This window comes from Nyctibius grandis, chromosome Z, assembly GCF_013368605.1.
Source record: "Nyctibius grandis isolate bNycGra1 chromosome Z, bNycGra1.pri, whole genome shotgun sequence".
Lineage (NCBI taxonomy): Eukaryota > Metazoa > Chordata > Aves > Nyctibiiformes > Nyctibiidae > Nyctibius > Nyctibius grandis.
Window position 1 is genome coordinate 40,558,408 of NC_090695.1, and position 13,355 is coordinate 40,571,762.

General features: G+C 38.0%; 1 protein-coding gene across 2 annotated transcripts in view; it reads right to left on the reverse strand.

Annotated features, from left to right (window-relative positions):
- PCSK5 (proprotein convertase subtilisin/kexin type 5) overlaps positions 1-13,355 on the reverse strand; it is a 259,149-nt gene that overhangs the window by 141,831 nt on the left and 103,963 nt on the right. For both annotated transcript variants that reach the window (XM_068422259.1, XM_068422260.1), the window contains exons 6-7: positions 12,246-12,334; positions 7,103-7,275 (exon numbers count right to left, since the gene is read on the reverse strand). In XM_068422259.1, the coding sequence (XP_068278360.1) occupies positions 7,103-7,275; positions 12,246-12,334 (262 nt within the window). The remainder of the gene's footprint in view (positions 1-7,102; positions 7,276-12,245; positions 12,335-13,355) is intronic.

Here is a 13,355-nt window from a genome sequence, read left to right on the forward strand (position 1 = left end):
TAATGTAACAGCAAGGTGGAGGTGGAAATGGTTGTACTGGAGATGATGTGGGCCGTGTTGGAGAAACACGCGGGTTAAAGAAATTGTGAGTAGCGTATTTTAAGGATGAGCTAGGGAAACAAAATTATTAGGTGATTTTGAAATAAAAACTAAGAAAATATTAGTGAATGTAGCAATTACGATCACCTTCATCCAAGAAAAAAATTCAGGCTGGAAGATGTGGAGAGAAGCACCACTCTGATGAGCAAGGAGATGGACAGCCTAGTTTTTAAGTGACTAATGAGTGTGGCTTGTTTATCACATCAAAATGAAGTCTGAGAGAGGAGGTTGTTCTATAAATATGTCAGAAATAAAAATGGAAGGAGAAAAGGTATTTAAGCTGAAGCACAATTTTGGCCCAGGAACAAATGGGCAAAAAACTGCACATGAATAAACCTGGCTGTAACTTAGAAGAAAGTCTCTAACTGATAGATTAGTGATGGCTGTGAAATGGTCTTCCAACAGAAACAGAGAGGAAAAAAATTCTAATTCATTCTAGAATAGAAATTGCCAAATGTATTTATAGGACATGATGCCTGTGATAGCAGAGAACTGTACTGGATGACCTCCGCCATCATTTCCTGTCTTATGTTCCTTATGTCCTTATGTTCCAATTTAATTTATCCAAGAAATCACTTGGCCAAAATCTCTAATTACTTACATGTGGAGATTTCTAACACCATAAGATGCACCATAAATATAGCAGAAGAGGCATTTTACAGTGGAAAGGAAACTAAGACATTTAGATGAGTAACAAGCTATATATTTTTTAGTGAAGGTTGTTAGTGACTTGCACAGCCATGGACATAATGGGTTTCAGTCAAGACTGGCTCTTCCCAAAAGATGTACAAAACCAGAAAATAATAGATGGATCAAGAAAACAAGGATATTGATGCAGTAATACCTGGATGAAATTTTGCTGATCTGGCTTATGATGAAGGCCAGGACTAGACGATAATAGAATTTTCTGATGTTAGAACTATGAGTATTATTTCAAGCCAATAGTGCTATGTCTCGTGATGTTAGAAGGAAGAATTACAGTGTTAAAATGCCATATGACTTTTCCAATTCCAGTACATAGTCAGCACCCACCTCTAGTACAGAGCCACGCAAAGTTTAACTTGGTATGTTAAAGTAACTATAACATTACATGTTCAGATATTACATCATAGATGCAATAGGCGTACACAGTATATATGCAAATCATATAACAGATAAATGCCAGGACCTAACACTAGGTTACATCAGCATACTGGGTCATATCTTCTGAGACCCTTCCCAAGCACAGCACTAATTCTTCTGATTGACCTTCAACAAGTAGTTTTTGGCCAACTGATCAGAAATGGGCAGGAGGTCTTGTGCATGCACAACGTACCTATATGTGATCTGAGTTATGCGTGCACACAGATATGTGTTACTCAGTCTCAAATGGCAGCTGTACAAGGCTGAACAAACAAAATACACGTTTTAAAAAATCTGGTCTTAACCTTTGTGCAACATAATATTTCAATGTATAAAATGACAGCCATTTTGGAAGTGATTTTGACACATTTGACTGGAAGTCTTGCAGTAACTTCTGTCTTTGACTTTTATAGTGCAATTATCTAGCAAAGCAGAACAGAATAACTCCTCTTTGTGTAGGCAACACATTCTACTCAGAATGATGCAGAGAAGTGATGACAGGACAAATAAATTTAAGAGAAAATCCGTGGTACAACACAGGCAGCAAACCTTTGCCTGGGCACTTGCAAATTATGAACAATCTCTTCCACTTCTGGAGTAGAAGCATATAGTGATATAAAAATGACAATAAAAAATCTGTGAAATCCCTTTCTTTCTTTTCTCTTTTATCTTTTCTTATCTTCCCTTTTCTTCCCTTCCCTTTTCTTCCCTTGCATTTCTTTCTCTTGCATGTGGGTAGGAGGCTTGTTTAGTGATTGTAGGAGAGCCTTCTGCTCCCAGCAAACACTTTGAACACACACTCTGCAGCCAAAGTTGGTGAAGCGAGAGGGATGAGAAGGGGCAGTGATGATGGGAGGGAAGGCACCAAGCCGAGTTCTCACAAGAGGTTCAGCCACACAGGATCTGATCATTAATGCCCATCAAACATTTTGGCTTGTGTCCAGCTTGCTAAACAGAATGATGTCATGGCGCTAAGATGAAGGCCACTGCACGGACACAGGCAGAAAGCCAAAAGTTTCCATGTAGATTTCCCTTCCTCTCCACCCTCTTAGGTTATATTAAGAATGACCTGCCCTGTCGCTGATTTGGACTACCTTATGAATACTGCAGAACAAACAACATAAAGCATGCAGTTGGCGAGACGTTTGGAGAGGTGAGATAACCAGCTCTTTGAAACCCTGCAACGTAAAATATCAACAGGGCTCATATATCCAGAAACTTGACTATTAGGTCTTTGCCAAACAGCAGTGAAAGAACAAGTCAGAATACCTGAAATGCATTACTCTCCAAATGATGTTGAGACTGATCCCAGAATAACAGGCTTATATGTATGAATAGAAATGAACTAGTCTGAATGCTGTATCACAGAGCCATGAATCCGCGAGGCTAAGTCTTTCAAGCGCTTATAGCATTGTGCTTATAGACTGTGAGATACAGACAGTCATCTTAAAATCTAATGGTACTTTGGTTTTACCTTTCTGAATCAAGGAAAGGCTTTTCTGTTCTCCCTTTTGTCCCAGACTCAGCACAGTCTTATTACATGATTTGGCCACAATCATGTATTGCAATGCTAAGTCTTGTTTGTTCTTGAACACAGGGTGAAATGTGACATTGCATACCTAATCTTTTCTTGAATATGTTACTTTTGGGTATACTGCCTTTCGTCTGATTTTTTTCAGGCAAGTTCTGCATCATTATAATGGAATTATTTTTGAGATTATTAGGTCTACAACTTCTAATACATTGGTATTTAAAACACAAGCCTCTAGAATTTTCCACCCTTATGACTACACTATTTTCAAGAAAAGGACTTTGTCAACAGGAAGCATGATATAAAGGGAGCTTTTATATTTGCATAGAAATTGTTTGATAGCAAAGTCTCCAAGGTTTCTCTTTGAACTCAACTATGCAAATTTAATACAGTTAAACAAAATACCCTAGAGATGACAGAAAATCATGATAGGTTTAAAAATTGGTTTCCTCTTCCTTTACCTTGATCCTGGGCAGAATTTTTAAAGCATATTTAACTGTGGGTTAGGTTGTCATTTCATAAACTCAGTTATTACTCAGTATCCTTTCTTTAAATAGATTTGTCTATTTCAGTTCATGGCATGTGCTGTATCTGTAGGCCTCTATGGAAAAACTATACAGTCATTTATCTTTGTTATTTTCTGCAGGATTTGAAAGCAGTAATCGTATTAGCTCAGCAGATTTAAAAATAATAGTAGTTCTAAAACACCCTGCTTGAGCTGTTAATTGGAATAATATGCGCTGAAGATAAATCAGGCATTTTTTTCATGGATCGCAGTCTCTCAGAAAACTGAATAAGAAATCGTGACTCTTGCATCCATTTCATTTTTACTTCATGAGCATAATTTTAAAAAAGTAGTAATTCCGTTTAATTATACTCTAATCAAAGTTATTATTCAGCACCATCTTTGATTTTCCTAATTAAACAAGCCAAGCATAATTTCCTTTTGAGATGCTTTTAAAAAGTCTTGACCTTTCCCTTTGCTATCCCATTTTTAAAAAATAATATCCATTGGTGTGTGCATATGCACAATAAATAAGAATATCAATCTTGCACCTTTGTGTAGATCTGAAAGAAGATCTTGCCAAATTTTCCTGTACCAACGTTACTTTAATTTACATCCCAGGTGCTATACTAGATGTAATACTGTTGTTGTTCAGTTCAAAATTTCTAAAAAAGGAAGGTCAAGATCTGTACACAATGCAATAAGCATTTTTGTCTGCCTATTATTAATTGCACAATTACTGTGACTGCTTGGGGAAATCTATGTTTGGCTGGGTATCTAGTCATTACCTTGGACAATGATCTGATTTTAGGAATATTTTGGCACAGACATAATTCATCTTTTCTTCAGCCATTTGCCTCATCTTTTAAAATGACACATCTTATGACTGTGTAAGGAAATATAGAAAAAGTACCTTTATCTGAACATGGAAAGGCGTGGTTTATTAAAAAGAAGAAGAACAGGTTCATCTTAAAGTAATTTTTCATCTGGCAACTAAGCGTATTAAGGAAGGTGGTAATTGAGACATACATTTACAATCTTTCAGTCTATATTAGATCTCTAATTTAACGAAAATTAGAGATCGATCTTAAATATTTTGTATTTCTTACCAGCATGTTTTTACGTAAGTTTTAAAGATAATTTTTATTTCCTCACTAAAAATGGAAAAGCTTTCCTAGTCAGAGCTAGACAAAATTTCCAAATACATGGAAATGTTTAGATATATTCAACTCCACATGGGCAACTTTGGGCAGAACAAGTTGATAAAATGAAAGAGAAGCTGAATTGTAAAAAATTATAATTTGACTTGCATCAAATCTGACTTCTACTATTTCTCAAAAATATATAACAAACTCTTTTTCTGCATTGTTATCAGAAAAAAGACCATCTCAGAATTTTAAAATTGAATACTATGTTACTAAAAATATAGAACAATGTGCTGGTAAAATGAAATTCATCTGGGTTCTGTAGGATATCCTCTCTTATTACAGCTATAACAATAAGAATTGAACAACAATGCTTGTAGGCAAGATCCTTGGTCCTGGCAAATTATTCCACATTCTTGATTTATACTGGTTTTATCCCCAGTTTGAGATTTCAATGAAGGAATGGACGAGTTATTCTAGTACAGAAATTTGGGCTGAACTTTTCATGCTTGTCTTACCTACATGAAATATGACATTTAAACTAACACCTCTATATGTTTAAAAATAAAACTTACTTTGTTCAAGTTCCTCTGCATCCTGCAGTTCTGTTAAGGATCCCCTTCATCACTTCATTGTTTTTCTTCTCTGTGATCATTGTCAAACAGTAGTAAACCCTAGCTGGGTGATGGGGAGCATTGATATTTTATCAGAAAGGAGGAGTGATGATGCTTGGGAAGCAGTAATGGAGATGTATTTGGCCTTCTACATACTTGTTATATTGCTCTAAGGGCACTTCAAGAACTATTTCAGTAATGATTACTAAATACAGCAGAGTTCTCTCGGGCAGAATCTATCAGTGTCCCTAAATGTGTTAAATTGCTAAGCCCCTGGAATTTCTTGCAGGGTAAAGTTAAGTACATGCTTGAGTATTTTGTTATGGTAGTCTTCACATATTACATAATGTACAACAAGCAAAAGTGTAATTCTGCAGCTCTACACTGAATGGTCATCATACCACCGAGTGAAAGGAAGGCAGTGGTCTGTGGCTGCATGGTTAGTAAAGCATTCACAGAACTGAGTTCGACAGATATGTCTTTAACATCACATAGCACAGGAAGCACACAGTCCCTGTCACTAGTTTAGTATTTCAGTAATTGCTCTTCATAACTCACCTGCTAGGTAGCTGAGCATGTATTATTATGTATATTTGGGGCAGGCAGGACAGGGGTGAGAGTAAGAAATTTATGCAACTTTATCGAGGAAACCAACATAAGCCAGGGATGCAGCTGTGATTAGATGTGAATTCACATCTCCTATACTTGTGCTGCTAGGCAATGTTTATGATGATACCGGGTATAAATTTTATGATGTATTTATTTACAACTTACAGTCAAGTATATGGTAAATCACCTGAAACGCTGCACTGTGCATACAGACTGTCAGCTTGACCAGGTGCTCTTGTAACTTTGTCTATTACCGCTCTGTACCCACTGTCCCTGTTTGCTGTTATGACTGCTTTTTATGGTATATCTTAAATTAATATAGTCTCTCAGTGGCAGACACTGTCTTTTACGCATGGAATCTTTCAGGCTGCATGTTAGCTATAGTCTGCTAAAATCAGTCTTGGCATACCTAGTTAAAACCCTTACTGACTTCAATAACAGCTGCACTTTCTGATCCTGCTGCACAGTGTTACCATGTTCCAGTAACTACGTTCCACTTCCACTTTGGTCCAACAGTTTCAGTCTCTTTAAACAAACGTTTTGCATTAATCTTTTCTTTCCTGATCCTAGAGCCACCCACCACTGAACTAGCAACTCTCCTGCTGCATTCAAAATAATGCTAAGCTTTAAAATCCTTTTCACCAGTCCTATACGGTGGAAAGAGGTGTGAGCGCTAAAAGACAAGGAATTCCCTGATCTATTTAACAGGAAGGAAGGTAAAAGGAAGAAGTAAAAACTGGTCTTTGACATCAAAAGTTCCTCTAATTACTCATTTCCTTCTGTGGTCTTATTTGCTTGACAGTAACTTATTAAAGAAAATTGAAAATGTCTTAGATTTTTTCATATAGAGGTATTTGGGATTTTGTGTGTTGCACTATTGAAGATCTCTGGGCTATACCACAGACAAAAAGTAATAGCAGACTTGTAGAGAAATGTATATGCAAGTTATACACAGGGCATAAGTTCTCTGAGACCAGACATAAATGCTAAAAGAAACATGGGTGTAGACTCCCATGGAGGCCCCATCTCCCTATTAAAATCATCAAACTTCTGTTAAGAAATGAAGCAAAACAGAGCAATGAAAGAAAGGAAGAAAGAACAAAAAACAGTCAAGGCTTTTGCTTTAAAAATTCATTGCAATTCAGATTTTATGACTTGGCACTGCTGTGCAAAGTAGCATTTTTCAATCTTATTTTTTCTTGCAGAACTACATCATTACCTCAGAGCAGTTTTAAAGGACACCGAGGATGATGTATTTCAGTTGAAAATGAACAGAGCTGATACTTCAGGAAGGACTGACCATCAGGTAACTACAGAAGGAAAATGCAGTTTTAGTTTTAGGCAAAGGAAGTTTTTCTTCTGTCCTTCAGAATGCTTTCCTCTTCCCCATGCTGTGCACTTGCACGTACTGGGCACATGTACCCTTACACTTGCACAGGAGAGCAGATCCAGGAGATGCACTTTGATGCCAACCTACCATTCTGATGCCGTTCTCAAAGGCCTGACGTGCTAGAGAAGCAGGTCCATCCACAGTCTTACCGTCGTCATCAGGCCCCCAGCTGGCACTGTAGATGTGGATGTGCTGGGGGTTAAGGCTTAGAGACTTTGCTTCTACCATGTCTGTCACGTCTCCGTCCAGCATCCGTACCCCTTTAGAATGAAAGATACAATGAACAGGACCAATCAACTCAAAATGCTTCCTTTTATTTTTCCCCCAGAGAAAATTGTTGTGTAGGACATTGGACTGAATGATCATAGGGATTTCTACTGTTGTTAAAAAAACCCCCAAAACCTGTTTGGATATGTGTTTTTCCAATGGAAAAATGTCTCTAGATGAAAAAATACAAGAAGGAAGGAATATTTTGGTCTTTCTCCAAGTTTTAAAAATTATCTACAAGTCATTTATCCACTATACAGCCTTTGAACTTCAACAACAAACTTTTATGCTAAAGAAAACTTAAAAAAAATGACTTGGACCTTGAAATGTTTGTATGTCTCACTTGATGATAATATCTTTATCCTTTTATACTGCAGTGGAACTGCAGCACCTACTGTGAATCATTCACGGTCCTAAGTATGTTGACAGATGTAACAAAAGGATCTCTGCTGACAGATAAATGTGGGATTATTCCTTCATTGTATGAGGCCACAAAGAAGAAACCGGGGAGAAAGCTCGCGTGTACTGACCAATTACCATACACAGTAGCAAGGTGATTACAGGAAGTTACTAACAAATACCCTATCTGTAACATTATTAAACCTGAAACTACAATATTGTGAACATCCTCCTCTGTGCAGAAGCTTTTGTAATGTATAATCTGAAATTCTTGTGTTAAAAGAACCCATTCTTGTGGGTTTGGACAAGTCAATGTGCCAGCCCTTCTAAAGTGAATGGCATCATGATGTTTTAAGATCACTAGACTGAATAAGGTAGGCTTAAATCTGGAAACTGAGAAAATCTTAAAGTTGTTCCTTTGAATAACTGTAAGACTCTGATTGAAGTTAATTCTGACTGAGAAAAACCACCAATGCCAGTTTTAACCTAAACAAGAAAAAGGACCTACATACAGCTAGTGTGACATCTGATCAAAGGGATGTTAAATATTAAATAATAATTAGCATGTAACTGTATGATAGTACAGAGTAATGATTACTTCCACAATTAACAAGTTTGACGCTCTTTCCCCTTTAAAAGGCCACTGCTACTTATAAGCCAAATTTACATATTTTTAATTACAGACACATTTCATTTTGCTCATGAGCTCAGACTGAAGTAACCTGAGTGTTTACCAAGACCTTAACTTCCAATTAATAAAAGGCATAGGGAGTGCTTTGTTGATCGAGGGTCTTTTTTTTTCCCCATACTCTAATTGACTCAAAAATGAAAAGTGATCATGTTTCTAAGTTGATACAAAAGCTGCCCATGTTTTGTGAGATAATAAACTTTTACAAACAGTGATCTCACTATGAACTTTACTTTATAAAAAAGTCATTAAACCAACTCTAGGATTCTCAGGTTTTATTTTTCTTCCTCAGCATAATCTCAGAAAATTAATGATGGGTGGAAGTTGTGTTCTCAATTTCTTTTAAGCACATTAAAATATATTTAGTTCTAAATAAAGACAATAAAAGGTAAACTGCTTTTGAAAGAAGGAAAATAAGCTTCCCTTTATGTCTCTCTTATGGCGTAGCAAGCCTAAATAATACTACGTGCACCCAGTGAACAAAAACCCCAAAGTCTGCCATTGGCACCTAAGGTAATTCACACCAGGTTTTTATGCTAGTGGCGAAGTCATCAAATCTAAAGCAACATGGACAAGGCTGTGACTTAGGTGTTGCTCTCTCTGGCCAACAACTGACAGACATGCTTCAAGGGTGACTTCGAACAACAAATGTCTCGTTGGCTTCTTAAACCAGAAATAATTCCTTTCTCTCGCTCTCTTTCCTTCCTTTCTTTTTTTGTTTCTCCACCCCTCCCCCACCCGTCAAATGTCTGGAGTAGTTAATTCTGCCGATCACAAAACCTCCAAACTGCATTTGGCATGTGGTGATAGTGCAACAAAAGCTGTCCAGAAGGCAATTAACAGATTGTGTTTGCAGACTGTTCCACCTAAGTCTTCAGAGTTCTGTAAACTTTTTCCAATATTTGCAGTAATTGCCAAAAAGTGGCATTTTAGTCAGAACAAACTTTCAATGAATCACAAAAAACATGCAAAACTAAGCCGAAAGCAAGTTTTGTTTTAAAACGTTTGTTTTTAATCAGCATCTGACTTACTTAAACTTAAAGAAACAGCTGAACTAATTCCTCGTCAGCTGGACATTCTACATCTGTTGTGCCATAATTCAGTGTAACTGTTTTCCCATCAGGACTCAAGCCCAGCCAAGTAACTAAGCACCCAAATCTCCACAGATGCTTTGCAACTTCCACAGTCTGCAACAATAACAACATGCTAACCTCCCTTCCTAAAGAGTCTCACAAGCTCTGTAGGTGGTAATTTAGTATGTGTGATTACTGCAGAGTCACATTAAAAAAAAAGACCTACTCCTTTTGTGCACTGGTTTGTCTTTTAATGAAAGGGCCTCTAGCTTAGCTAAGCACAAACTGCAGGCATAGTGCATCACTTTTTATGAGAAACATCTCACAACCTGTAAAGGGACTGAAGGTCCAGATTGCAATTTTACTCAAATTTTATCTGCAGATTACATCCCCACTTACACCATTGTAAGAGAAGGCTCAGACTTTCTAAGCATCTTATTTTTGATCTATTTGTGGTCAGAGGTTCTTAAATGTGTGGAAATGAGACAAGGAGTACAAACTCATTTAGAAAAAAAGTGAGCATTACTGGTGGATATCTTGTTAATGACTTCCCATCACAAAGATCATTAATCGGATTTGTTCAGCTGCCAGTATTTGATGGAATATCAATGAAAAGGATTTCTTTTCCCCTTTGCTTTGTCTCCTTACTATCCCTTATATGTCCAGAGATGCTTTTTGGTTCGAAGTAAAGAATACTTATCTCCTTACTCTATGTAAGGAGAATGTAATTGCTTTACCTTGATTCTAGTTTATTCTCCAAGAAGGCCCCAGGAGAGTCTTTAAATCCCTGGGAAACAAGCGAGCTCAACACTAGTTCAGCGTAATATGATTCAACATTTTTACACTCTATCTGGCCTGTGGAGAGGGAACACAACCACAGCATATTCACATGTGTAGCTTACGGCTTTTCTGAGGGAAGGGAGGGAGGCATGCCAAATAGAGGACAGCAGCAGCAAAACTCTTAAATATATAGACATAGTGGAAAAGGAAGCTTAACCTCCTTTCCCAAAACCCTGGAATTCCCTCTTGCCTCTGATTTTCTTCAGATTATCTACTGAGCCTCCCGAAGTCTTATTTTCAAGTGCTGATGCTTTTAAAAGGTCATACATCCCCTCAAGCGCACACAGTTATTAGTTTCCAGCTTTCTTTTAAGAACAGTGTTAGTGACAGCTCTACAGAATCATGGTGACAAACGGAGTGGATAAAATTTTTATTTCACTTAGACCAGTGAAATTTCTTTAAGTCTTCATATAAAATAAATAAATAAATAAATAATAAAAAGGCACACATATCCAGTCTTTACTGTTCACATTAACTGCATTCATACTATGCCCATCTGAATCAGTTTTTATACTATATTTAGAAAGGCTGTGATTCAGCTAATATGCCTGGAGGGTTTCTAAAACATTATTATTGCACATTCCTAATGCTTAATAAATAATAACCTATTAAGAAGCCACTGTTACTAATGGTGAACTTTTCAAAGACATGCCCAAGCTGTTGCAGGTTGTGTGACTACCCAGCTCAGAAATGAAACTTCTCCAGAAACCATCTTTTATCTCTATCAGTGCAATAACTCTCCTCTGACACTGATTTGACAACACAATAAATCTGATTTCGTAGCTGCTGGTACATGACCAAATGCCATGTCCACGTGAGACAACCTGTTCATCTGCCACAAACTCACTTGGCCAGTTCAGATTTTCTAAACCACTCTGACAGGGTAACTTTGTGCAGGCAGGCTCTCCACCTGAAGGGAAATTGTTTTTCTGCATCACTGTAACCTTACTCTGGATCAGGTATTGTCTATCCTCTTGAAGCCAGCAGGAAAACAGAAAGCTGACATTAGGATAACGTTGTGTGCTTTGGCTAATTTGAAATACAACTGTGCTCACATTTGATTTGGATCAGACGTGTACTGATCCAGTAGAGAATGGATACAGTACTATTAATTGTGGAAACGTGGCCTCAACTCTGCCTGCTCATATTTTTGAATTGTCCTCTGGTGTATATATAGGCAAACATGTTTCTGTTTTCACAGATGGGCTCTATTTTGGGACAGAAAACCAACAATTAACAAGTTTGAGCTATAGAACTTTCTACTGAAAGCCAATATACCAATCCCATGATTTCATCAAAAGTACAGGGTAAAACTTCACTTGAATCATTAAAATCTAGCACAGGCAGGCTAAAGCCTAGCAAACACATAGATGACATCTTGATAGTCATCTCCACAAATTAAGCCAAAAGTCTTAATTGAGCAGCCATTGACTAAGAAAGCACTTGGCTGAATGAACAAAAAAGTGCGATCCAATCTTGCCTTTCAGGCAATAATCCAATCACACAGAGGGATCAAAAGAAGATTCTCTCCAACCATAGCCAAACAACACAAAAATGTGTTATATTTTGACAGTGTTTTGTTTGGGATCAATATGCAAGGCAATATTCCTGATGTGTACATTTACTTCTGGTTTGTCAAAGTTCATCACTTAGAGCTCTGAATCTGTGAGAAAACCCAAATCTCCTAATTTTGGGGTTTGTGTTTTCATCAAAGGTCTGCTTTCTATTCTGTGTGTACTGAGAGGCAGTGTTCCAGGGAGCACTGGAGAAGTGTCACTGCAGACAAACTTCTTCAGTACTGGTATTTAACGACCACTCTACAACTGAGATTTACTTGCTAACACAGCTAGGTTTGTTATCCATACAAATTTCCTTCTCTTGTTGAGAACGGTCTGAATGTACCACTTAGCACAAATGGCTCTTTGGTTACTTTTTTTTTTTTGTGGGAGATTGTTTCACGTACCTCCAATCTTGGCATTAAAGGCGATTCCTACTGTGCAGTGTGAGTTGTTTGCTGTGGCTGCTACTTCTCCAGCACAACGGGTTCCATGCCTGCAGTCAGACAAACATTTTTCCAAGTAAGCACAGACTGTTGGGATTAAAGGCTTTGACTTTGCTCATCCTCAGGTGCTAAAAGCACAACTATCCACAATGTCTTGCACTACTTAATCCCTCGCAGTAATTTACACCCATGTTACAATATTCCTCCAAACACATTTTAACTTCATTATCACAATCATATTAAACTCTTCATAGCAGGCTTTCTAGCTAATGGAAACATGCAGTTTGTAACAAAGACCTAAAATCATGATACATAACACACAGTAACAGAAAGAAGTCTTGGATATTAGTTCTTGATTTGGAACCAAATCTTACATTATAGACAGAATTTTTGTCCTGCATTCTCCCTCAACCACTCATGCTGATAGTACGTAGATCTCCATACAACCTCCAGCAGGGACAACGTGTACCACACTTTTCCATGAGGAAGATGAGATTGCTCCAATGCCCATACCACTGTTCAGAGGCAAGCTTAAGACTGGCTATATGCCAGGTACACTCAAAGCTTCTGTATAGGCATGTCCTGGTCATGCCTTGGGCCAATGCTGCAAACCTGCTGCCCTTCCAGGAGCAGAAAAAACAGCTAAAGTACCCTCCACATCAGAGGTATACCCTGTGCCTGGAAGCAGAGCTGGGCTGCAATGGTATAACCTTAAGAAGTCGCTGAAGGAAAACACAAAACCTCCAGTGGTTGCTTACCCCCTTCCCCACTGTGCAAAGCCGCAGTGGGATGCCTTGCCTAGCCCTGATCCATGCTCTCTACAAGGTGACAGCAGTCATCCATATGACCACCATGGTAGGAAAGCTGTCCCTTCTTTTTGTGACTTCTGGCTGCAATATAGGATTCACAAGGTGTTTTCTACCAGTAAGTTTTGCCCTCATCCTTGTGCAGTTAAGCAGCCCCCTTGCAGAAATGTGACACAAGCAACAAGGAGCAGACATGGAACTTCAGAGAGATACTGTGGAGAGGAGACACAGAGTTTCAGAGCAGACAGGAAAAGAGATGGGGAGT